Source organism: Lepidochelys kempii, chromosome 13, assembly GCF_965140285.1.
Source record: "Lepidochelys kempii isolate rLepKem1 chromosome 13, rLepKem1.hap1, whole genome shotgun sequence".
In the NCBI taxonomy this organism is placed as follows: domain Eukaryota; kingdom Metazoa; phylum Chordata; order Testudines; family Cheloniidae; genus Lepidochelys; species Lepidochelys kempii.
This window is the reverse complement of record NC_136392.1, coordinates 2,402,089-2,428,052: the sequence shown is the minus strand read 5'-3', so window position 1 is coordinate 2,428,052 and position 25,964 is coordinate 2,402,089. Positions and strand designations below refer to the sequence as shown.

The following is a 25,964-nucleotide window of genomic DNA, read 5'->3' as shown; positions in this document are numbered from 1 at the left end:
CTGTTCCTTCTCTCTGAGAGCTCAGAGGGAAATAGAGTGCAGCCTTGCTGTGTAGCCCAGATTATCTGAGGCTGTTGGAGTCCTTAACCTGGGGAATGTGCAGCTGTTGCCCCAGGTGTTGTCCATTTCTCCCTTGGGCCACTAACACTTCTTTTTTTTTTTAATGTCAATCTGTTTTAGTTCTACCTGCACAACCACCTCTCCTTCATCCTTTACTACCACAGAGAGGAGGTGGAGGAGAATCAGGAGCCCACCTACAGGGTTGTGCGGTTTGAAGTGATTCCCCAGAGCATTAAACTGGAAGGTAAATTATGTAGTCTACCCTGGCCTGTAAGGATGGCAGCAGAGCTCCCTACAGTCACTGCCACCTGCATTGCAGGTCCAAAAAGGAACCTAAATCCCAGGTGGCAAGTTCCAGTTGAAAAGCAGACTTGGACATTGGACTGAGGGATTTTGAAATATGCCCCAGTAAATAAAAGCACCTGCTCTGATACAAAAGCAGTGGGACATGTGCTTGAAACTGAAATGAACCACATGAGAAAACTGATCAAAGGAAATATAATTTTGCATAATTAACCTGTGCAACTCATTGCCATCAGCTTTCACTGAGGCTAACAAGGTTCAAAAAGACAGCAGACATAGACATTTACATTGATAAGGAGAATGTCCATGGCTACACTGGATGGAATTTTAAAAAATTTCTTAGATGGTATATAAGTCCACCTTTTTCAGGGCATGAGCAACCTCTTGCTGTTGGGGGTTGGAATGAAACTCTATAGGTTCTGTTATCCTATGCACCTTCCGAAGCAGCGTCAGATATCAGACCCTGTTGGAGACAGGGGATGGAAGTAAATGGACCTTGGTCTGATCTAGTATGCTAATTCTTATGATCCTGCTACCTCCCTGGGCATGGGAGGAGGTGGGGGGTTGATGGGTCTTCAGTGTTTCTGGTGGAGCTGAGGATCCACCTGCTTATTTCTCTTCCAAATGCCTGTCTTATGAGGCTCTGTCTCTATAGCCTCCATCTTTCCAGCTAAGGAGGGGCCTAGCCAGGGTTCCTTTCAGGGTGTATGAATGCTGGTCGTTTATTGGGTGAAAGGATAGCTTTTGAACAATGCAGAGCTGCGCTCAGCCACCAAGGGAGGGAACTTGCTGTCCCCTCAGTGCATTCTGCTGTCTTTGGTAAGAACAAGACTGTGCCTTAGATGTCTGGGGGAAGCTTGATTGCCCTTCCCTTTGTGTGGCGGAGGGAAATGCTAATGTGGTACATACAATGTGTGGATGTTTTCTCCTTTAGATCTGAAGGCAGATGAGAAGGGCACTTGTATACTGCCTGAAGCTGCAGGCTCAGCCCCTCAGGAGATAGATCCCACTAAGAAGAACCAGCTGCTCTTCACCTACTCTGTCCACTGGGAGGTGAGGGAGTAAGGAGGGACTTGGCTGACCTGTACCCTGGGATGAGGGAGGACCATGTGCTGGGCTCCAGAAAGAAAAGTGCCATGGGTGTCCGTGTTGCAGACAGGGGAGTAATGAATGGTGCGCGGGTACAGTGTGATGAGTGAGTAGGGGGAGCTGATGGCTTTTGGGGTGTCTTATCAGTTTCCGAACATGCTGTTCTGCTCCTCCAGGAGAGTGACATTAAATGGGCTTCTCGCTGGGACACCTACCTGACCATGAGTGATGTGCAGATCCATTGGTTTTCCATCATTAATTCAGTCGTGGTTGTCTTTTTCCTTTCAGGTGAGTGAGACCTTGGGGTGGGGGGTTAATCTCCCCATTGCTAGCCACTGGGGGTCAGGAACTTGTTTTAAACGTCAGGGCAGGTCTGAATTCCCAAATAGGAGCAGTAAATAAAAAGTATTGCCAAGGGTCAGTTTGTGTAAAACTCCCACCCCAGGCAGCTCCTTTTGGAGTCAGCCCTTGGCTCTTGTTTCTTGTATGGTCCAACTGGACTTTGTGGTGGAGGAGTCCATTGACGCTTTGACTTCTGCCACGCTCCGTGCTCACGAGTATTGGTGTGCAACTTTCTCTGCCTCTTTGAGTTCCACAGCTTAGTAGGGAGACTGGGAACAAACCTGGAAAGACAACATGGCCTTGTTTGTGCATCAATACTATTCTTTGCCCTGAGGGCTTGATCCTGTGCTCACTAAAGGCAATGGCAAAGCTCCAGTTGACAGTGGTGCAGGAGTAGGCTCTGGGAGAGCAGCTGCGTTGCCTAAGTCATGTTGCTTGGGACCACGCATAGAAGGAATGAGCCAAGGAACTATGAGTCTGAGTTGTGCTTCTGTAGCATCTGGGAGAGTAGCAAGGCAGGGTTACTTGGGAGCCTTATAACAATGTCTCATTCACTCTGGGTTTGTGTGTTTTAGGTATTCTCAGCATGATCATTATCCGCACTCTCAGGAAGGACATTGCCAACTACAACAAGGAAGATGACATTGTATGAAATGTATCTGTTCTCCTGGGGGGGAGTTGTGTAAAACCAGAACATGTGGGGAGGGGCCCTTCTCTGAAGACTCGATGCATTTCCCCGACCCCTACTTTGTTAGAAGCACTATTGAAGGTGGGAGGGGCAGCTCTGTAATAAACTGATGGGGAGGATCGGACGGTTAGGTGAGCTCCTGGTGCATTCAGCAGCTGAGCTGCTCAGCCAAGCTGCTGGGGGATCACTACCACTGACTTGATTAAACTCTTCCAGACTTACTGAGTAAGTAATTAGCTCAGTAAACACATGTCCTGGTATGTGACAGTCCAGATCTAAAGCTGTGTTTAGAGACCTTCAGTTTAAAACCCAAAAAGAATGCAGGATCTCTTGTCAGAATGATGGACTCCCTGAAAGGGAATTGGTGTTGGGAGAGTGTGACATCCCGAAGGAGCCTGTGTTTCCATTTGGGTGATAAAATCTTAATGCCCCTTTTCTGGTTTTGCTACAGGAAGATACAATGGAGGAATCTGGTTGGAAACTTGTGCATGGAGATGTCTTCAGGCCTCCACAATATCCCATGATTCTCAGCTCGCTACTGGGCTCTGGAATTCAACTCTTTTGCATGATCCTGATAGTTATCTGTGAGTATCACCACTGGGTTTGAGCAGCCTTAACAGGAGGGGAAAGAGAATTATCTGACTTATATAGGCCTGATCACCAGCAGAGTTTCAGCAGCTGGTGGTACTTGCCCTTGTCTTGGTTTGAGCCTCTTCATTTGCTGGCTATGTCCTGTTTCAGGACAGATTCAGACTACAGAGCCATACTCAGTAGTTCCAGGTTTCTAGGTGCCTTTCCCTAAGGAAAGAACCCATATTTTTCTATGTAGTGTCAGCTGGTTTTGAGTGGTTTGGACGCTGGGGTCCACCTGTGATCTGAGAGCTCTGTGTTGGGCTGGCTGGTGGGGTTGTGGGCAGACTCTAAAAGGTAAAGCACACACTGTCTTCCTGAGCTGCACCTGTTAACGTAGTTAGAAACACTAAGAGGTTTGACATGTATTGCTCCTATTTGAGACCAAAGCCTTGGTGCTGCTTGGAAGGGTCTTAACTCCCTCCTTGTCTCTGGTCACCAGAGGCTGTTGGTCTCAGGTACGACCTGAGAAAACAAGTTCTGTGTGGGAGGTGAAGCGATCCCCGGCTGCTGGATTCTCCATGGTGCGAACCGGGGCTCCTCTAGTTAGTGTTCGCTAGAGCACGTCCATCGGTTGCCACCTTTCTCTTGTGTTTTGCTTTGCAGTTGTTGCCATGTTGGGGATGCTGTCACCTTCTAGCCGGGGCGCCCTGATGACTACAGCCTGCTTTCTCTTCATGTTCATGGGGTAGGTGTGTCTCCTGCCCTTATGCTGGGATGCTGTTGCCTGTCAGGTAATGGGAGATAACCTGGCTTCTCTCCTGTTTTCCATCCCAGGGTTTTTGGTGGGTTCTCCGCTGGCCGTCTTTATCGGACGCTGAAAGGCCACAGATGGAAGAAAGGGGCCTTCTGTGTAAGTGACTCTTGGAGTCTCTTTGCCATGTTTTCCTAAGGCAGAATACACTTGTTGCTTTTGGTAGCTGTTAAGCATCCTGCTGTAGGCATTGCTGGGCAGGTGGGCATTGGCCAGCTGTATCATATAGAGAGAAGCTGGGTATGGGGCTGGGGTCCTGGCAGCTCTGTGCGGGTAAATCCTGGCAAGAAAGAGGTCTTTTGGGTATGGATCACAATAAAGCAGAAGGGCATGGGGGTAGGATCTCAGGCATGCGTGAAGCAGAGGGGTGTTTTTTCTGCACCTAATTTACCCCAGTGATGGGCGCATTAAGATCACCTGGGGCAGTGATGACCAAACTTTTTGTCTTGTGCTCATGCCCCCGCCCCCCTTTTACTGGTAATGGAATGTGTCCACACACACCCAGGCCAGGAGGGGTAGGAGGATGCCTCCGGGGGGGCATGCCCCACAGTTTGGGGACCAGTGACCTGGGGGATAATGAGCTCCCACTCTCTTTTAACATGTGCTCTTTCCCACAGACGGCAACCCTGTACCCTGGTGTAGTCTTTGGTATCTGCTTTGTCCTGAACTGTTTCATATGGGGGAAGCACTCCTCTGGAGCGGTATGTACCCACTTCTCCTTGCAAACCTGGCTGGGTAGGGTGCTCACAGGGTTCCTGGGAGGGCACTTAATCTCTGGGTTCCTCTAGTTTATGGAGGTGTCTGCAGTCAAGAGCTGGGCCTGTAATGGTGAGTGTTTCAAAGCAGGTTTAGGCTGGTGGGGTCTGGAATGCTGTTTAAGGGAAGTGTTCCAGCTGCAAATGCCCTGGTGAAGGGACTCCCCTTGGCTGTGCCCGTTGGGAGAGCGACAGTCTGACAAGCAAACACACAAAGGCAGGAACAGTTTAAAAAAGCAAATAAGTGCATGTTGAAAAGGACCTTCCTGCACACCCTGAGGTGTTTTGAAGCTGTCCCTGGACACAGGTGGGATGTGAAGAGGGCTCCAGGGAGAGGTAAAAGAATACCTGAACCTCAGGCAGGGTGGAGCCCAGACCAGCTGCATTTCCAACTGTAGCTAAGATGCTGCAGGGGAGGTTGTTACCTGTGGGAAGATGAGAGAATGAGAGATTAGATAAAACTGGCTGCTGTGGGACACAGCCTCTTGGATTTAGGTTCTAATTGCTCTGTCCTGTATGGTCAGTACTGAGTTGCTGTCTAAAAATGGCCAGAGCCTGAGTTCCTCCAGGATTCAGAGGGACTGGGGGTATCAGGATCTTCAGTTGTGGGGGAATCCATGCTCCCAGAAACAGAGCTAATTTAAAGCCAGAGTGAATGGTGGAACCTAAAGCATTCCCAGGATGTGACAATGAGCCACCTCTGGTCCCTCACTGACATCCTGTGGTTGGTTGGTGAGCTGGACTTTGAAAAGCCTCATCTGATTGTTGGCACTGGTGAATTTAGTGGGTAGAATTGCTAGGACCCTAGTGGTGATGCTTGCTATGGTTCCAGGTTCCTTTCCCCACCATGCTGGCCCTGCTCTGCATGTGGTTCGGTATCTCCTTGCCCTTGGTCTACCTGGGATACTATTTTGGATTTCGCAAACAGCCATATGATAATCCTGTGCGGACCAATCAGATTCCAAGGCAGATCCCGGAGCAGAGGTGGTACATGAACAGATTCGTTGGGTGAGTTGCAAATGTGTAGTAAATCTGGTAGTTTATTAGACTCCAAGTCCCTCTGCCCACTGTACAAGGCAGCCATCTGGTGGTCTCTGGACATCACAGGTGAATTGTAGGTGTGTGGGCTGCCCCTCCCACTGCACCCCACTTTACTCATTGAAACATTGTGCTGCTTAGAGAAATAGTAAATGTACCCTGGTCTGTAGCTTAGTACCTCCTAACCACCTACCTAATGAGATCTATGAAGGCCAAGAAAGCAGGAATTGTTCATTTTAATTAATTGTGAGAGACTTATTCCAGCAGTATCCTTTGACCCTAAGTGTATCTGGGTTTGGGTGGTGGTTTTTCTAATCTTTGATTAAAGACAGTCATGTTTTGGTGGTAACAGAATTTCTCCCTCACTCATAGGATTCTTATGGCTGGCATTCTCCCTTTTGGAGCCATGTTCATTGAACTGTTCTTCATCTTCAGTGTAAGCACCAAATCCACCTCTTTTTGAAATAAGAATCTTACCACCGCTGCATTGTGCCTTTAAGGAGAGAGGGGTTATCCACCTGGAGTAGACCTATCTTGGTGTGTGCATGCAGGGAGTGGGTAACTGCTTTGCTGCCCCTCTGGGGCCCTGTGAATGGGAAGCACTGGAGCGTAGGTCTTCAGGCTGTTTTCTTGCTGGGACTCTTGGAAGATGTTGTGGGTTAGATTTGATCCTACAGAATCTTCTTGGGTTATTCTTGGCTAAGGACAGCCAGGGTGAAGGGATGCCTCACAGTTGCTACAAAAATTAGAAACCACAGGTGTGAAGCTTTTCAGAGGAGACCATTGTAGTTCCTTCCCATTTCTCACCTTCACATGGAATTGACCAGAAGAAACTACAGGGGTCTTGTTACTGTGGAGAACAAAGACCTGCCCCATGAGCAAGAACCCTTATCTTGGGAAGGAAGGTGTCACCATGGTGGCTCTTCCCACCTCATACTGTGTCCCTGCGATTGTTTGGCCCCTTTCCCTCGACTTTTCAGAGTCCAGGCAGCTATTTTTTGCCTAGCTTTGTGAATTTGCTCTTCTAGCCTAACGCCTTTCAAGGCATGTTGTAAAGTATACCAGGTTTCGTGTATCTGCTAGACCCACCCTAGCAGTGAGCAAACCACTTACTGTTGCTTGGGTCAGCTGCTGTGAAAAGTTAGATTGTCTATTGATTTGCACCAGCGTCTTCTGGTGCAGTGTTGTGTGAGGAACTTATGCTGTCTTTGTTTCAGGCGATCTGGGAGAACCAGTTCTATTACCTCTTTGGCTTTCTCTTCCTGGTTTTTATAATCCTGGTGGTATCCTGCTCCCAAATCAGCATTGTCATGGTATATTTCCAGCTCTGTGCTGAGGTGAGACATACCCCGTTGCAGTTTCAGTAGCGATCTGTGAACAGACCTTGTGTCTTTCAAGAAGCGCTATTACTTGATTGTTACATCAGCGCAGAAGTCTAGTCTGCTGATGTGAGGCCCAGGCTTATAAGGTGCTGAATGCCCTCAACTCCCACAGACTTCAGGGGGTGTGAGGTTGCTGAGCACCTTGCAGGATGGGGCCCAGACTCTTCCTCAAAGGAAGCTGCAAAGGAGAGGTTCAGGGAGACTCGTTTCAAGTATAATTTGTTTCTGGAGAAATACCTCCAATCTGCAGATATTTGTGGGAGAACTCTGTCTTGTTTCCCATGGCATATGCCACAACAGGGGCCTGGCAAGGGGCTGGATTTCTGTTTCATTGTTCATTATTTGTTCTCTGATATACTTAAGACAATTTGGGAATGATTCATAGTAGTTTCTTCTTTGTAAGATGAATCCCCAAACAGTGGTAACCTGCCTGCCTCGGGGGATAATTCCTACCCCATCTGGACCAAGGAGGCACTGTGGGTCATGTGTACCTAGGAGCCCAAGAGGGAAATGAAGTCGTTGAAATAATGCAGTCTCTCTCTTCTATCCGTGTCAGGATTATCGCTGGTGGTGGAGGACCTTCTTGGTGTCTGGAGGATCTGCCTTCTATGTACTGATTTATGCCATCTTTTACTTCGTGAATAAGGTATTGTCAGTCCCCCCTGTGTAAAAGCTCTATCTTCCCTGAGGGCATAGTAGAATTTGAAGAGAGAATACTTATTTGGTCATCTGGTTCTAGTCCATCCCACCTGCCAGTGCATGGCTGTTCTCTGCAGTATCATTTTTCGTTCATTGTCTAGTGCTCTTTTTTGTGTCTCCTAGAGATGATTCTGTTAATTACACTATTCAAGTTCAAGAAGGTTTAGGTACTTGGAGATTCCGGTCTGTGCTCCATCCACCTGTGGGGAATAACATTTGCTTAATGTTCTCAAACCCTGCCTTGGGGGGATCATCCCCAGCTGGAGTGAAAATCCCAGCTATGACTTGGAGGGAGCTCCATCTTCTAAGGGGGGAGGAATTTAGCTTCCATGTCCAACTTATCCAGTGCTTTCTTTTCTCACTCTGCTTCCCCCGACCATCCTCTTTTGGAAAAGGAATAGGCCATTGACTGAGCTGGGGAGTTGACTCTTAACATCACTTTGTATTAAGGCTCACTTTGCTTTTTCTCATCTATTCTAGCTGGATATCGTTGAGTTCATTCCCTCCTTACTCTATTTTGGCTACACTGCTCTCATGGTCCTGTCTTTCTGGCTCCTCACTGGCACCATTGGCTTCTACGCAGCCTACATGTTTGTCCGTAAGATCTATGCTGCGGTGAAAATAGACTGAAGATGCACAGACTCAGCACAAAGCAGACACCTCTGTGTGCATTTCCTCCTGGAAAGGAAGAGGGGATCCTTTCCCAGTTCTTTTAAGGAAACAAAACCCAATGGAGGAGTGACAAAAGAAATAAATAACTCCTACTCATTTTGGAATGTAACTTTTGGCACAGCGTACATGGATTCTGGGGCTACTTCTGGGGGGAGGGGTGTGTAGATACCTTGCATTTTAACTTTATTATTTTATTCCAGTTTTGAGGGATTTTTAGCAGAAAAATACCCCTCTATGTAAGTAAGCCCCTTTTTTGCTCATTCATTCTTTTGTTTGTTGAATAACGAATGGACCTGAGACAGCAATGGAAACATTTGTGAAACTTTTTTTTTTCAGCCCTTATGGCACTTGGGTTCAGGGAGAGTCTTCAGACCAATAACACACAGGGTTTGTCTCCTGCTTTGGTTCTGCTTGGAAGAGGTGGAGGGTGCTTCAGTCCATAGTGAGCTAGGAGGATCTCAAAAGCTTCCCCTGCATGAATGCGTCTGGCATGCTTTGACTACAGTGATTTCAGTTCCAACTGGTTTACAGTTCCATGGAGGTGCCATTCAGAATCCGGCAAGTGCAATTTCACTCTGAGAGGGCTTGGGAACCGTAACCCTCTGCATCATTTCTCCCTCCCCCTACTTTTGGACAGCGTATAACATCCCAGATGCATAAACTGGAGGGGCTCAGAGGAGGGCAGGAGTGCTACTCTTCTGGAATAGCTGAGTCACCTTTCCTGGCAGCATGAAGAAGCAGAACATGGGAGTTGTACCAGAGCAGCGTAAATACTTGTTGATTCTAGAGCACAAGGCCCTGTACCCTGGAGAACATTTATGAGATTGCCACATGGTTTTGTTCCATTAATTTCTTTGGCCATCTGAGGAAATGGGACAGCCCTACTAATTAGGAGAGGCCTCTGAGGTTAGATAAAGCCCTGTGTAGAGAAACTCATTACTGTGTTGCTTTAGTGCCAAGAAATCTCTGCTTCATTTTGGGGACGTCTACTACAAAGTGCATAATGGCCAGAAGGAGATGGAGTGAGTGGTTCCTGAGGATTTCCTCCCACTTCTATTTCTTAAAGGGGAGGTATACATCCCACTTACTCTGTCTCTTGGCTGGTCCCGCTCTCCATTCCTGTCTCCTGTTCTCAGACACTGCCTCCTGGGAGCAGGAAAGATTCACACCTCAGTAACCTGTATTCCGCTCTTTGCTACCAAATGTGATGAGCCCTCAGGAATAGTCCAGGAGTGCTATCTTATAGGGGGTTCCTCCTTTCCCATATCTGGATGCCTGGCTCTGGCCATGGGAGGCGCTTTTAAAAATACATTTGAATTTTTATTTGACTCATTTAAAACAAAACTATGGCCGCTGGCAAATCTAGGCCCAAATTGCAGTGAAGCCTTCCTCCATCCCCAGATCTATGGGGTGACTTTAGTCAGAGCTATAAGAATTCTTTTTATTTCTTCAACAGGACAGGGGAAAAAAATCTCCAAATATTCTGCTCTGTCACAGGCGACAGTGATACGATTTAGACAGAACAGACGTGACTCCAAACAAAACCTCTCTCTGTTGCTAAGTGAGTCTCACACATTTGAGGCTTTCTATACCGTGGGTATCACCTTAACAGTCTGCATTGGGGCTGTGTAAATGGTTCTTACTTTTAATGGTGACCTTTTGCTCCGCAAGCAGGAAGAATGGAGAACTAGAATCCCAAACCATTCAACTTCTTCTCTGCATTGCTTCTCACCTAATAATCTTCAGTTACCCAGCCCGGAATCAAGGATGAAAAGGGGGCAGGGGGTATGGGATACACTAGTTGTGTGGGATCCTTAGTAATCTCTAATTTGAAATATCTTTCTCTCTCAGATTCTGGTTGATTTCCTAGTGGAGAGTTTCAGCCTGCATTAATTTCTCTCCCCTCCCTCCCTCCTGTTTTTTTCTGTATTCTACTTTGTATTTTTAATTAATGTATGTATTCTGTGTCCTATTGTAAATAAATATTCCATCGTCCTGTTGTCCTAGTGTCCTGTGTAAGCAGCCTTTCATGGTCTTCTCTCCCATAACATCTGTTTTGACCCAATCTTTTGTTCTTAAAAGACAATAAAGCTTGTTGTGTAATTGCAATAGGAAGTACAATGTAAATCTACTTAGGGAGAAAACCTCACTTTATTACTCCAGCAAACTTCATGGTAATGTTTAGGCTCTTCCCAGTGCAGCATGTTCTTCATACTGAGGGGAACTGAGGCACAATCCTGTGTCTAAAACGTGAGTTGGGGTTCTGTTCTTGGCTATAGTACTGACTTCCTGTGTGATGTTAGTCATATCACTTAACCTCTCTCTGCCAGTTTTGTCAGCTGTACAATGGAGAGGATACTCCTCTGCCTCCTATGGTTGGGGTTAAGGAATTAGGCATCGCATTTGTAAACTGAATGAAGATTTGATGGAAGAGCTGTTTGAGTTCAGAAATATTGTGGCAGCATGGTGCAGGCATGTGAATTTATTAAAGCAGCAATTTCACCCTAAATCTCAGTGCCTGGCTAGGCAGGGGCTGTCTTTTCACTCTTTGGCCAAGTCTCCCAAAAGTATCCGTTCCCAAAAGAGGAGAGCTGGATCTCCATCTTTAGCTCTGATTACTGTGGTGGTGATGTACATACCCTACAGGGCTCACCACAGACTGACTTGTGGTTAGGAAGTGACAATTTGTTGTTGTCTATACAACGAACCTGGGCTGGGCTGAGCTGTACAACATAAGACATGAAACTTTGTTAGGGAGAAAGGAATGTCAAGCTAAGAATGTCAAGCTGCACCTGCCTTCCTGCATAGATCAATTAATGGTTTGCTTCGATGGTAGTGTGTCAATAAGTGGCAATCTGACTCTTCTGTTGGGGTTTCGGCAACATTGTTTAGCCTGGAAAACAGCAATTTGAAGTCTAGGAAGTGACTAACCCAGGTTTTAGGTTCATGAAGAGAAATTTCTGAGAGGATGCATGGTTCCTCCCACCATTCCCAGTTATTTTGTCTGGATCTAGGCACAGTTGTTGGGCTAGTGAAGCTTTTAAGAAATGCAGACTACTTTAGAAGTCTCTGGAGAGGAAAGGTGCTGGATTCTTCACTTCCATGGAAATCATGGTTCATTTGTAGAGCGCTTAGCTTCTGCTGAGGGAGGACTGTGTAGGGTTTAAAGCAGAACTAGTTCCAGGCTTGTAGGATCTATTCCTGGCTCTACCAATGAGTTGCTGTGTGTGGCTGTGCAAGTTACTTAGGTGAGACCAGTGACCCAGGGAAGCTGTGTAAAATGGAGATGACACCCAACATGGGTACGGTGAAACGTTCGTGTTTGAAGTGCTCTTAATAGTGCCTTACATGTAAAGTATTATTTATGATACCATAGCTGTTTAACTTGGTGCTTAAGGGATTGCCCTCTGGTAACTTCTGATTCCTGATTTAAAAGCTTCAGCAGAACCCATCCGTTTCTGTTGCCATATCAGTTTATCGCGTTACCAACAAACTGTCAAAACGAGGTTGTCGCTAGTACTTTTAACAGGGATTTTTTTTGAGAAGCGTTACAGGTTCTGTCTACACTACAAAGTCAAGCAGGCTGTGGACACCAATGTGAAAATTGCCTGCTGTGGTTTAGTGTTGCAGTGTGGCTGTATGACCTAAGCATATTTTAATCTCATTCAGTACTTGAGTACAATTCCAGCCTACACTACAAGTTGATACTGCATTGATAAGTGTTATAAACAGGTTCCTGCTCTGACTGATTTTGTATAGTATAGATGGGGGAATTAGCTAGCCTGCTTCCTTGAAAGCAAACAAAAGTTTTGTTCACTCTGGTCACGAAAATGGTGCTAAAACCTTAATAGCAGCAACAGTCATGTTTCAACACTGCTGGTAGCTATAACTTTAATCAAGTGGCCAGGGTGTTTAAATGTAAGCCTCCAAAATACTGTATTCTTGTCCCTTCATTGATACAAGATAAACAGAACCAGCCCCATAAAGACACACACAAGAGAACTGCCTTTTTATCCCTTTGCTCCATATATGTGAAGGCAGAAATTAAAAGTACATTCAGATCCATGTTGAGAATTGGAGCTTTGTGATCTACTGGGCTTCGCCTCTGAGGGAAAAAGTGCAAGTTCAAGGCAGACAGTTCAAACGTTTTTAATAAACTTCATTATAAAAAAGCCCTTTCATCTTGGACTTAATTCTGTAAGACAGTGGAAAAGCTAATTTAACAGAGATGAGCTGTACATTTCCTAATGGCACTTGATATTTTACAGTTTAAAACCTTGTTTTATATAAAGCCCAAAAATACTCCTATAAAAAGAGGTTATTCACTGTGTGTTAAAAAAAAAAAAAAAGTGCTAGAAAGTTTCTTTAAAAAAATAGTCCAGCTGTAAGGAGGGGAAGCTGCTGGCCTTGACAGCTGTGGCTGTAGGAATGGAAGTTGGGAACTTGTGCTCTAAAAGTGCAGCATGGAAAAGGTTGAGTTGCATCCCTGGAAAAAGAAAAAAGATGCTGACTCCCTTCCACCCCAGCTACAGTAGAAGAGAAATTCCAAGTTGCTGCTTTCGGAAAGGGGTGCTCCCAGCCTTTGGACCAAATACTGCCCTCGGAGGTCCCACTCCTGTGTACTGGAACCTGAGGGCAGAATTTGTTCCACTGGTGACAAAGTTCACCCTGACTTGAAGAGGATCCTCAGCCTGACTTTGCCATAGCTGTGAAGGCTACTGTAGCTTTTCCTCCAGCTGCAGGTTCAGAGCTTGAATACTTCGAGGGGTGAATCTGGGTGGCTTCCAGAAGTTCCCTGCACTCTCCCTCTTGTCACCACCCAGTTTTTGAACCTACACTAAGGCAAATTTCATTTTTTTTTTTAGTTAAATATCCTTGTTAAAGTAAAATATTGATACAAATGTTACAAAAACTTTCTAAAACAGCTCCTAGTTATTAGGGAAAACTACAAAAAAAAAATCAAGAACTTAATGAGGCACTAAAAAGGGGGTGGGGAGAACTCATAAGCTCAAGACATGAGGCTTCCAGCATAAGCAATCGAATCTGCTATGCAGACTTCAACATTCAGAAAGAACCTGAATTTCAACTTTCTTCAAACTTGCCAAAGGCTACATCTCTCAGCAGGATGTGCTGGTGAAATCCACAAGTGGAAACCTTAATGGTACATTACCTTGAAAAGGAACAACAAAATGCAGAAAGAAACTGGGTTTGCTGGTGCAGATGCCAAATGTGAACTGGTCTTTTCAACTGGATATTTAATTTAACTGGGACCCATTCTCTGAGTGACATGTTGTGGTATTCCTGTACTGCAGAAATTGTTTCACACAGAGCTTTCCCTTTATCATCTCAGCATATCCTATGCAATAGACCTGTTCTGATTTTATAGCATTTTCAGGGTAAGATGCAGTGCCTGTGCTAATCATTAAGAATACAGCAATGGAGTGGAAGAATTTGTTAAAATATGCTTGTCTTAAAAAATAAGGAAGTTCAGATGCTTTCACTTTGAGGGTTGTGCAACTGCCCTGTTTAATAAATGAAAATAAAATCCCAAATTCTTTAAGTTTTCTTCTGTCAGGCTTTGTTTCCTGCTCACTTCCACTGGTTTCTCCTGCTGCATGTTGTGAGAACATAATTTAAAATGATTTCCATGTTTTCCAAGTTTTGTGTTCACTTTGTAAATGTGGCTGGTGGGAAGCAAGATTGCATGGGTGGGAGAGGGACATATACAGCATACAAAAGAACTGAGCACCTGCTGTCATGTATGAGGAGATACGGCTCAGATTTTTTTCTTAAGACTACATATAGTTTCAAATACCCTATTAGTAACATAGGAAGCAAAATGTACTTTCAGTTAGAAAACTAAAAAAATCCCAAGTAGTAAATTCTTGTGTGTTCTCCATTTTGAAGGTCTAATATCCTTGGTGATCAACTCAAAGGGTTTTGCTGAACCTGCCTTTATAGAGAGGAAAGGAAGTGTATAGTAAGAAGCAGTCTATGCAAGTGTGGGGAAGAGATGGCTCTGGGTATTTAGATGGGATGGTTGTACATTAACAAACTGCTGTGGTAGGTAAGAGCTCTCGCTTTTGCTGAGGCTGATGGAATGAGAATCGTGCCAAAACAGTGTGACTCAGAGCACAGCTGGATTCTAAACAAAAGTTCTGGTTTGCAATCTGTTGGCATCCTCAAAGAATAAAGCAAGCCCAAAACAAGATGAGGAAATGAAAGTCACTCTACAGATTTAAGGTAGACAAACACAAACTCATTATTGGGCAGTATAGTGAGAACCTGGGACAGATCTAATAACATTGGAAAAACAGGTCCAGGACTGGAAACAAGGGTGTCCTGTGAAAGGAAAGAACGCTTAAGTATTATTACTGACATATGTCTTACCTAGTGCTTTTTCATCTATTGATTTCAAAGCACTTTACAAAGGAGGGAAGTATCCTCATTATACCCATTTTACAGATAAGGAAACTGAGAAAAAGAGAGAAGTGATTTGCTTGTGGTCACCCAGCAGGCCAGTGGTAGATCTGCAAACAACTCAGGTCTCCAGAGTCCTAATCCAGTGCTCTATCCACTAGGCAACACTGCCTCTCAGCACAGTATAAAAATCAAGTGAGCCGTATTCAGAATCCCAGGTATCAGCCTTCTCAGTGCAGAGATTAAAATATACATCAGAGGGGATTAAAATTGATGCAAGTGGCTGTAGGAGCAGAGATGAAGAAATATTGACCAGCTAGGATGGAAAGACCTTTTTAATGAAACAGTCCTGTGCAAACCATTTTACTATAAGCAGGGTCCACTCTGTTTTGTGGGAGAAGTGCATTTATAGTGTGTTAGGGAGATTAATCAATTTGTACAGTAATCTGTTTCCAGGATAGAGCATTCTGGATACTAGGCGCCTGATTGGTGCAGGATTTGTGTATGCAAGCCCAGTAAGTCTAATAACTGTTGTAATTTAAAGAGACTTGGGGTGACAATGTTGGACTATGGGCATAATTACTGAGATCATTACGGAGAAGAAAACCACCTACAATCTGGGTCAACTGAAAATTATTATCAAAATGTGGTTAAGGGGGAACCTGAAGAGCAATTAACTACCAAGAGTCAGCCCATAAGAGAATCAGTGGGTCTGGAAGGGAGTAAAAGGGATGACCAGAGTGTAGGAAGACTGGGAAAGCATCTTAAATGATTTTTTTGCACCAGTCTTCATCACAGAAAACAATGGGAAATGCCTTCTGCAGGATTTTATTTTTCCAGGAAGTGAAGGTGAAGAAGCAATGTCAGAAAGGAGTGATGGGGAAACTCCAGAATGAATTACAGTAAGTCACCTAGAGAGCTGCTGTTCACCTGTCAGTGCTGAAGGAATTAAAAGAACAAAGAGCTGTTTCCAAACAGAAGTAATCAAATCTACCATCTATTTAACCTGGAAAAGAGGATGAACAGGGAGGTGATTTTCCAACATTATTCAGGTTAAAGAGCAGGCCCTATTATGAGGCACTCAAGAAAGACCTAGCAAAACTAGGTAAGTCACTAACATAGTGGGAGATGAAATTCAGCATAGACAAATGCAAAGTAATGGACATTTTCTTCCTATTTACACTACCTGCACACAGAAGGGTTCTTGAACCAGCTGTAACCCCTCAGGAAAAAGATCTAGGTGAGTGACATTCTCCCAGTTCTAGAAATCTGAGCCTGGGAAAGATTAGGAAGCCCACCTCCCTGGCACTGCAGGGTTATTCCTTACTGTATGTGTACTAAAATTGACCCAGTTTGGTCTGAAACATCTTAACTTCCATTGGGAGACTGACGTCCTTCCTGCTATTCAACCAAAACTTTCCCTTTTATTTATTTAACCTTATTTTCCCCTGTGTACTATCCTCAGTAATTCCTCTCTCTCTCTCCTAGGTCTTTTAAATTTGAGGGTCATTACATGGTGTCTATTTCTATTAATTTCTTTTTTAAAATGAACCCCTCCAGCCACTTTCCCATTTTAATTGCTTTCCTCTGAAACTCAATTTGTCTATGCCCTTCTGGTATACAGTGGTGTCCATAAACATACAGTATTCTAGGACACAGCATGATCAGACATGGTGCAGGGCTGAAGTCAAGAAGTTGATTCATGGGTTCTATCACTGAGCAAGCCCAATGTAGATTCTTAAAAGGCACTTCTGAACTTTTGATGTTGACTTTAACCTCTGTCTCATTATCCCTATTTTATATAGGGAGCAAATGATATTCAGTTGTAAGTGGTAGGAGACATACAGATGTAAACTACTACATACATGCCAGTATAATTATTACAGATGAGGTCTTCCCAGTTATAGATATTTATTCCTCTTATGAATTGATGCTTTGCTTTATCCAGTCTAAAATCCCACAGTTTTTTTGTTGTCACATTTCTTTGTAAACATACATCTAACTTGCTGTCCTCTATCACCCCTTTAGTCTTTCACAATATTGCTTTCCAAATATCTCCTCTCCAATTTATTTCCCCCAAGATGTTTTAACTTGCATTTGTCCTGCATGAATCTCATTTAGCTATTTCCCATCTCTTTAGATCTTTTGCATTATTTCTGTGTCTGCAATGGTATTTGCAACACTTGGCATTTTAATCTTATCTGCATACTTAGTGTCTGATCCTATATCCATTGAACTCAAAAGGACCTGTTATGGGTCAGGATGAATCTTTGCATCAAGTTCCCAATGTAAACCGTTGGTTTGAGTTCCAGACTTGCTTTTCCATTAATATATTACCTAATGTTGGTTAATCATTTTATATATGAACCTGCTTGCTAGAATAGCCATGGAAAGCAAACCAAGTGGTGCAAAAACTAGTTAAATGAATTCCATTGATTCTTTGAGAGAGTATTTGTAGAAAATGGAGGCATTTGCCTGGCTGTAGACTTGGCTACCCCTGAAGATATTTCAGTGAAAACCTCTTCTCAAAGTACAATGAAGGCAAAAAACCCCCAAAAGAGAATCAGATGTTAAAAATATAGAGATGAGGAAAAATTATGGCGGCACTGCATAAATCCAAATAACGCTTTCCGTTTTGATCACCTTTCAAGTTTTTTCCCATTTTTGCTTTTGTTTTAAAAAAATATATATATTAAAAAAAGACAGGAATCGGACTTAAAGTGAAATTGTGAAACTAATTTGGAAAGAGAAAAATAGGAGACATGACTGAGGTATTTAAAAATAATGAATGGTTAAGAGAAGACCAGCTGAGATCCCCCTATTTACTGTTTCAAATTAAAAGAAGGCACTTGCTGAAATTTGAAAGGCAACATTTGAAAATGGATAAAAGAAAGTACTACTTTTAATCCATGGAAACTCATTTTCACAGGATATTGCTGAGGTAAAAACTTACACTGATATGAACGAAAGTAGCATTTGCAGTTTCACTGGCTAAACTTTAAATGACAAGGTCTATCACTCCTTATGTTTCAAGGTTTAGCTGGTTCACCAGCTGGGGTTAGGAAGACATTACTAAAAACTTATAGGAAATCCTTGAGTAAAGTGGAGGAAGAGCCAGGCCTATGAGCAATTAAAACAGAACTAATTGTGCGCTCTGGGTTTGAGACAAATGGCTGAAGATAAAAGCAAAAACTGTGTCAGCTGAAGTGAAGAGGGAAAGAAGAGAATGCAGGGGGACAGTAACTGACTTCATTTATGGAGTTACGATAACAGGACAGAGGTAGGTCTCTATTTTGGGGGGTTTGTAAAGAGAGATGTTGGTAAACTCCCTGGGTTATCTTAGCCTGTTATGCTCCTACATGCTGAGGTACGAAAAGCTGCATGTTTGTGTTCATAGATGTGCATTAAAATATAGCTGGATTTAACATACCCAAGATTATGGGCTACTGAGCATGATGTGAACAGGAGACTATGCGGAGCTGATCAGACTAGGAGTCCACTGACCCTTAAAAGTTTAACCTTTTTGCTATCAGTAGGTGGAGATCCCACAAAGGAGAACTCAAAGGCTGTAGATGATGGGTAGCAAGGGAAGCCAAACCCAGGGTTCAGGGGGTATGGCAGGAGAAAGGAGGAATAAAAAAGGCCCACAACTCCAGGCTGGAGGAGAGGAAGGGGGACTGTAATCCCAGAGACCTCAGCTATTGTTAGGACAATTAGTGTTGGGGAAACAGTTCAAATACAGTGACTAAGTGTAAACAAAACTAGGGCCAGTTTTGTTTTCTCCTGACTCCTGCATGCTATCACCCCACTGTGGAGGTCAAAATATGTCTCCTGATGCCGCTTTGTGGATCAGCCAGGAGGGCACTGACCCTGGCAAATGGTGGCAGAAAAGATGTCAGCTCATACACTGTCCTTCATCTCCATGCCTAACCTATGGAGCAGAAGCCCAGAGATCACTCCTAAACCTGGGTCTCCTGTATGACAGCACTTGATGCTGCCAGCATATAGCTCTAAACCTTGCTTTTTTGCGTGCTTTGGTTTCCAATATAGAGGCAAGATCTGTGTGGTTGTGGTGTTTTTAAAAGGGCTCACTTCATACACCATGAAAGTGAGCCAGATGTCTAAGTTGCTCCATCCCCCTCTGACACATATGGGAAGTCAAAGGGAATGTGCAAAGAACTACCATTTAAAATGGCAGAGACTGAAGTAGTCCAAGTCAGTTTATTTTCCCCATGGGGGAAAAAGGTGACAAGTGAAGAGAAATCAGTGCAACCTGACTTCATTGTGTAAACAGTATTCTAGCTACACCAGATACAAAACTGATGTACACTGGTGTGTCCTATTTTTGTAATGACTGAAAGAGACTCATGTTGTGTTTTCAAAAAAAAATTCACTGGAATGAGTCTATTCTGATGGCTCTGCAAAAAGAAATGAGGTGCTCTGCATCCATCGTGTTGATGCTATCATTATCGCTTAACACTGATGCAAAATGGCATGAGCTGTGTAGGTGATGGGATGGGGGTAACGGGGAAGGACAGCTCTTCTCCTGTCTGTTCCAAATGGGATAGGTCTCTGGACTTGCCCCTCCTCTTGATTCACTTGCAGGTACTGGCTGTAATGCCAGGATTGCAATGTGGTAACACAAAATGGAAGTTGGACTCTTCAAAAGGTTAGTCCAAGTCTGCCCAAACTGAAACAGCCCCAACTCCTCAGATTCAATCCCTTCCCAAAGAGGGACAAGGCTCCAAAACCTCAGGGAAGGTCAGTGCTAAGTGTGGCTCCCGATTCACAGATTAAAAATTAGAAAAAAAAAAAAATACAGCTGAAACCTTTTCACTCTAGAGGACTGGGACATGCACAGGGATATCTGCTGTTCCAGTCTACAAGTGCTCCCTCCAGACACCAGAATCGTCCTGTCTGAAACAGCTTTCAAAAGCTTTCACATCCCAGCAGAGAAGTACAAGAGTTGTGCATTTTTAGGGCTCTCCGAGCAAGTATTAGCGGAAGACCCGCTAACCAGTGCCACAGTCACCTTATTGGAATGCCTGGTGGAAACGTGGCAGGGTGGTTGTGCTCAAGCTGGAGGTGAAGACAGGGGGTAATGAATGAAGGGGACCAAAGTTCAGGGAGCCTCCAGCTCCGGGAGATTCTTGAGGTTGAGGTTGCAAAGTGGTAAGCAATGGCTGGGTTTCCCCCTGTGAGTAGCCCATGACCAGCCCCCCTGATGACACAGGTGGGTTACATGGAGGAAGATTCAGGGGGAGGAAGCCCAGAAGATGAGAAAAATCCATGTTAGCAGCACAGAGAGCCTCTGAAAGGTTAGCAGGGCTCTTGGAAAGCAGAGTCTCGTCCAGAGTTACTGGCTGAGGTGAGGAGGACTGAGGCTCACCAGATGAGAGAGACAGACTGCCAGGAAGCTCTGACAGAAAGCTCTCCACCTCTGCTTTGGGTAGTTTCTCAGGTAAATATGAGGTAGATCCGAGTTGGTACTTCGGAGGAGGTTGTGGTGGGGAGGAGATAGGAGAAGAAGATTCCAGAGGATAACTCATTCCCATTGGAAGAGAGTTGGGAACCAAAGAATGGGGCATCCCTGAACTTGGCATAGCTTGGAGGTGTGTACTGTACATGCCCATAGGCAGCATGCCAGGAAAGCTCTTACCACTCATCATGTCTCTGGATGCCATACATAAAACTGGACTCAACTCTTCTTTCACTGCTACAGCTGAGCTGCAGCTTAGGAGACCCAACATGTCAACTGGCTCTGTCTTGATCTTCAGCAATTCTTGGGAGTGGCTCTTCTTCATGTGCCTGGTCAGGTGGTCCTTCCGCCCAAACCTCTGAGCACAATACTGGCACAGGAAGTCCTTCCGCCCTGTGTGCACCACAAGGTGTCTCCGCACATCTTTACGTGTGTAGAAGCGTCTGTCACAGTGATCACACGAGTGCTTCTTTTCCTTTGCTCCACCAGATGCCCTCCTGGAATGAGCCTTGAGGTGTTCCAGGAGGACCTGAGTGTTCTCAAAGGTCTGCAGGCACACTTTGCAGCTCAGATCGCCACTGGCAGCTGCATGCATAGCCAGGTGTCGCCTGAAGCCTAGTTTGGTGTTGTAGTTCTTCCCACACTCAGGGCAGTGGAGGGCTTCTTTGTTGGGGTCATGAGTCTGCAGGTGATTGCGGAGATGGTCCTTCCGGTGGAACATTTTCTCGCAGTACATACACTGGTGAGGTTTCTGGGCAGAGTGTGTGGCCATGTGCCTTGTGTGAGGAAAACAGAAGGAAAGTTAGGGTAGTGTTCAACCCACAGCACAGTAAGTGCTGCTTTTGCAAGCTCTCCCCCTGCTCCCTCCAAAACTTTTTTGTTTAAAATCTCGTGTGAAATTTTAGCTTTTTAAAGGGGTTGCATTGACAGCACTAGAAGCACAAGTCCTCCATCCACAAAACCAGTAAAGGATCATGGGCAATAGCATTTCAAACTTCCCTCACAATGCCCTTTAAGTTGTTTCAGTCCTAACAGAAGGCATCACATCTACACAAGTATACTTTAGTCTTCCATTCAGTTCTTGCCTTCTCTACTAAGCCTGCCAACCAGGGTAACTAGCTAGGGCCAACTTTGGTAGCTTTTGTGTTGGACACTTGTCTACTGGGGACTGGAGTGAGACCAGCAGTGCATTTCAGAAGCAGCCAGCAGAGAGTGGTAACCTGTTGTCACTACCAATTTGGGTTGAATTCTTACTTGAAACTCAGATGGATTTTCTTTACCCTCTCAAACCTTGATCCATCCAGCCTATCTTCACAGTGAACTTATTTAGCAAATTTAATGATCCCATCCCATTCTTCAGCACCAAAGTCTGGCTCTTCATGGCTGACTACTAAGTGGGAGAGAAATGGTCTTTGTGATTAAAGCACTAGACAAGGATTTGAGACCTGAATGCTATTCTTGGCCTTCCACTGTTTGCTTTGTAAGATTAACTTGTGTGCCTCAATATCCTCATCAATAAAACAGAAAATACTTATCCTGGGCCTTAAATTTTAAAGTAATGTGAGGTCTTCAGATGGAAGGGGCTAAAGAAATTCTGTAACACCAGCACTTTACTTGCAAGGTAACAAAGATTTTCCCTCCTCCACCCTGTCACTAGATATGACAAATCCCCAGTGTAGTGGGATTCTCCCAGTCCTATGAGGGGAGAGAACTGTTAATTAGAGGCATTGAGCATAGTCACCTACCTATAGAGCTTGTACTTGGATGCAAAGGCCTTCCCACAGTGCAGCTGAGGGCAGTTGTAAGGTCTCTGCTCCGTATGAGTGAACGTGTGAGTTCTCAGCTTGTCCACATTGGTAAAGGAGGTCCCAGAAATTTCACATTGGCACTTGCCTTGACTTTCAGCCTCTCGACCCCTTTGCCTGGGGACTAATTTCCAGCCTGTCTCCTCCTCCTCCTGCTTTGCATCTTGAATCCAGGTAGGAACACTGGTAAAAAATGCCGTCATGGCAGGCCTAGTAGAACAGGGCCATGTTAAGCAGAACTCGTACCTGTTGGTGACTTGCTGTTACACTGTCCCAGTATAGCTGGAACCTTTGCAATGATATGACTTTAACAGCAAGAAATCTTCATCTGAAACAACAGAACAGGTGGGGTGAGGGTACTGCATCGTTCTAGCTGCGCACCCAAATGGGTACAAATATACCTTAGCAACAGCCTGCATGAAGCCACTCATATTATGCCGGTCCACTGACATAAGAAATTCTCCTGTTTCTCTTGATTACATTTTGTTCTGAATAAACACAATACAACATGGCCTGGTACAAGGGATTGGTTTGAGAGTGCTTCCACTCTGGTAAAATCTGGATGGAAGATTCACCCTGCTAGCCAATCATCCACTCTGTGAGGAGAAATGTTCCTAACAGGCTCGAGCATTCTTAGCACAGAGGGCTACCAAGGAGAGAGAGAAAGTTATTCTCCAGTCTCAGGTCACCTTCTCACCAGTCCTCTTCCTCCCTTAATCTCATGGGGGTCCTAAAGGCACTTGTACTAATCTTTTATGAATAAAATGAGGTGAGGGTTAGAACTTTCCCACGTAACAACCATTATCTGATCACATAACTTAAACTACTGTATTAAAAGTCATCATTGCTGCCTGGTGAATTCATTTCCTCTGAACATAGTGGCTGGTCATGCCTCTACAGCTGTAAGCTTGTCATCTTTTTCTCATCTGCTTCTTCAAGCTAACATCCCCTCATCATCCTAGTCCCTTTCTTCATACATTTCACTCTTTTGATTTGCTCTTGGGCTTTGCTGGGCTTCCCTTCTTGCATCATCTGTCGCAGAAATTCCACAATTCAATTATTTATTATTTTTGGTATTCTATAGCTCCCTAGCAGTTGGGTGAGCTGACAAAAGCAGCTCCCGTGGAGCAAATATGTGTTTCTCTAAGTGGGTCAATAAGACAAGCACATATGACTCTCTGAGGGAGGCTGATATAGGCTGCCTCTGTTTCAGCGTTTGACTAGTCTTAGAATTTTCTTTCTACCATACATGGAATTGTTCCTGGCTATCTGGATCAACAAGCCTGCTGTAATGACAGACAGCCCCCCTTTTATAGTCTGACCTGATCTTATACATCATCATGGGCAGTCAAAACATCTGCTTTTCAGCAAAACTACACATTTGACAGTATTCTTATGGATCTTCTGGTTCCTCTTGGACGGTTTCTGCTAGTAGATTAAAACTCTCATGGATTTCTCACTACAGCTCTAATAGGAGATTTGTCTTCAATCTGTCCCCTCTTTTGCCTTCACACGGTTGCCTGTACATCTCCACAACCTCATATGGCAGGGAAGGGTTAACTTGAATGGCTGTTTTTACCAAAGTCACAGTGGAGTATATCCTCCTCCTTTAAATTTAGCAACATGAGAAACTCTTCTTAAAATAGCATCAAACTCTCTAACCCCTTCTCAATGATTGCATATGAGGGAGGAACTTTGTACCCACACATCAACAGCAGTGCCAGATGTGGGCCAGATCTGCAGCCAGGAAGGGAAAGATCCAGTCCTTCTGTTAAGACAGAGCCCCAGTGAACATTATAAATAGATGAGACAAGAATTGGCCCTGGATACAGGATGAAACCATGACACTACAAATAGTTCCCTCAGACAGGATGGAAAATAGTAGGGATGGGAGGACTCCAGGAGAATTAGTATCTATAAGCATGTTTTGAAGTCATACTAAGAAAGAAAATTTGTTTTTATATAGCTTGAAAACTTTACCAGACACCTATTAGACAGACAGAATACAAAAGAAGCTAAGGTACCCCAATTCTAAAATCCAGTAGCAATGTGCTGGTCCCCCCTCCTCTTTCCCAGTGTGTTCAGGAATCTCACATTTCATGTCAGCTACTGGTTGGCAGGTGTCCCATTATTTTATCTTCATGAAGATATTTATACACTATAATTGTCATCTTTCAACCTTCTTTTTGACAAACTAAACAGACTGAGCTCTTTAAATCCCTCACAAAAGCATTTTCTCCAGCTCTTGAATAATTTTGTGCTCTTTTCTGCACCCTCTCATTCTTAAACATCCTTTTTAAAATATGCACAACAGAATTGCCTGCAGTGTTCTAGTAACTGTCTCACTAATGCTGTATACAGAGGTAAAATAGCATCCCCTTACTTCTAGTCATTACACCTTGTTTATACATCAAAAGAATGCATTAGCCCTTTTTACCACAGTATCACAGCAGGGCTTATGTTGTTTGCTTGTCCACTCTCGACCCTGAATCCTTTTCAGAGTCACTGCTTTCCAGGACACAGTTCCCCACCATTCTGTAGGTATGACCTGCATTCCTCGTTCTTAAATGTACACTTTACTCTGGCTGTATTAAAAAACACAGTTTATTGAAATGGGGCCAGTTTACCAACCAATCCATACTGCATTGTGTAGCAGCCGTGTCTTCCTCCGGATCTACCACTCCACCAATTTGGGTGTCATTAGAAAATTTTATCAGTAATTTAGAAGTCACTTCCGCATCATAGATGAAAATGTTGAACAGCATCGGACCTAGAACCGATTGCTACAGAACCCCATTTTAAAGACCTCCAGCCGATGATGATTCCTCACCAACAAATACCATGAAGCTATCAGTTCTTAATCCATTCAACATGTGATTTACTGATCTTGTATAGTGCTTTATTTTAAAACTGAAATGCCACGCCGTTATAAGTTAAATACCTCACACAACTGCATATATTACATCTTTATTAATAACTCCTACCTCCCTCACCATGCCTATCTAGCTACCTTCATCAACTCAACTCCTTCCTCCCTTCTCCCAAAGAATGGAATCAAATCTGACAAGGCCCATGTCCCATAAAACCATGTTGAACGTTGGCTGGCATTTAATTATATTCCTGATCTTCATCATTTACACCGCCGACCCCATGACCAGTGTCCCGGACTGGCGGCCGGCTAACCAGCCCCTCCGCTACCACCTGCTCCTTTCGCACGGCGGGCACAACGTTTGGGAGAGGCCAAAGGGCAGGACTGAAGCGCGGGCTGCGGGGCCGGAGATCCGACAGGCAGCCGGCGCTGGCGCGGAAGAACGGACCCAGGGGCGAGCGGGGCCGCGAAGGCTGGCCGCGGGGGGCCGGGGCCAAGGTCGGGCTCCGGCGGGCCACGAGCTCTCTGCGCCCCCCGCAGCCCGGAGTCCAGGCCCACCCCGGGCGGAGCGGGACCAGGGCAGCGGCGGGGAGGCGGATTCCCCGGCCCGGGCTCGCCGCAGGCCGGCGGGGCTCTCGCGCCGCCCAGGGAAGGGCTCGGGGCTCCACGGCCCGGGCCCGGGGGCAGGAGGCGGCACCGGCTCCGCGCGCGGGGCTCCCCGTCCGCCACAGCCCCGCGCGGGGGGGGGTGTCGGGGGGGGTCCGGGCTGGCCCCGGCGGCGCGGAGAGACGCCCGCTGGCGGGGGGCGTGGCTTGGCAGGCTCCTCCCCGGTCCCCGCACTCACCCCGGTCCCCCGGGCCCCGCCAGGCTCGGCTCCGGCTCAGGCCCCGGCGGCCCCATTGTGCGGGGCATTGTGGGAGTGACGCCGCGCTCGCTCGCGCTCCTTCCGCCTCTATGGTGCCCTCCCCTCCCCCGGCCT

General features: G+C 45.2%; 2 protein-coding genes across 3 annotated transcripts in view; one reads left to right on the top strand and one right to left on the bottom strand.

Moving 5' to 3' along the window:
• TM9SF4 (transmembrane 9 superfamily member 4) overlaps positions 1 to 10,412 on the top strand; it is a 26,398-nt gene extending 15,986 nt beyond the window's left edge. The window contains exons 6-18 of the mRNA XM_073308710.2: positions 181 to 304; positions 1,298 to 1,416; positions 1,629 to 1,740; positions 2,370 to 2,440; positions 2,934 to 3,066; positions 3,719 to 3,800; positions 3,890 to 3,965; positions 4,484 to 4,567; positions 5,454 to 5,629; positions 6,032 to 6,095; positions 6,877 to 6,996; positions 7,598 to 7,687; positions 8,221 to 10,412. Coding sequence (XP_073164811.1) covers positions 181 to 304; positions 1,298 to 1,416; positions 1,629 to 1,740; positions 2,370 to 2,440; positions 2,934 to 3,066; positions 3,719 to 3,800; positions 3,890 to 3,965; positions 4,484 to 4,567; positions 5,454 to 5,629; positions 6,032 to 6,095; positions 6,877 to 6,996; positions 7,598 to 7,687; positions 8,221 to 8,370 — 1,401 coding nt within the window. The 3' untranslated portion in view covers positions 8,371 to 10,412. The remainder of the gene's footprint in view (positions 1 to 180; positions 305 to 1,297; positions 1,417 to 1,628; positions 1,741 to 2,369; positions 2,441 to 2,933; positions 3,067 to 3,718; positions 3,801 to 3,889; positions 3,966 to 4,483; positions 4,568 to 5,453; positions 5,630 to 6,031; positions 6,096 to 6,876; positions 6,997 to 7,597; positions 7,688 to 8,220) is intronic.
• The window catches only part of PLAGL2 (PLAG1 like zinc finger 2), a 26,675-nt gene extending 743 nt beyond the window's left edge, over positions 1 to 25,932 (bottom strand). Inside the window, exons 1-4 of one of the 2 annotated variants that reach the window (XM_073308713.2) lie at positions 25,830 to 25,932; positions 22,057 to 22,444; positions 20,492 to 21,087; positions 4,884 to 5,046 (exon numbers count right to left, since the gene is read on the bottom strand). In XM_073308713.2, the coding sequence (XP_073164814.1) occupies positions 4,884 to 5,046; positions 20,492 to 21,087; positions 22,057 to 22,319 (1,022 nt within the window). In that variant the 5' untranslated portion in view covers positions 22,320 to 22,444; positions 25,830 to 25,932. Of the gene's footprint in view, positions 1 to 4,883; positions 5,047 to 12,747; positions 21,088 to 22,056; positions 22,445 to 25,829 lie in introns of those variants that run through there. The other variant, XM_073308712.2, reaches the window with a different exon arrangement.
• Positions 25,933 to 25,964: the final 32 nt, after the last annotated feature.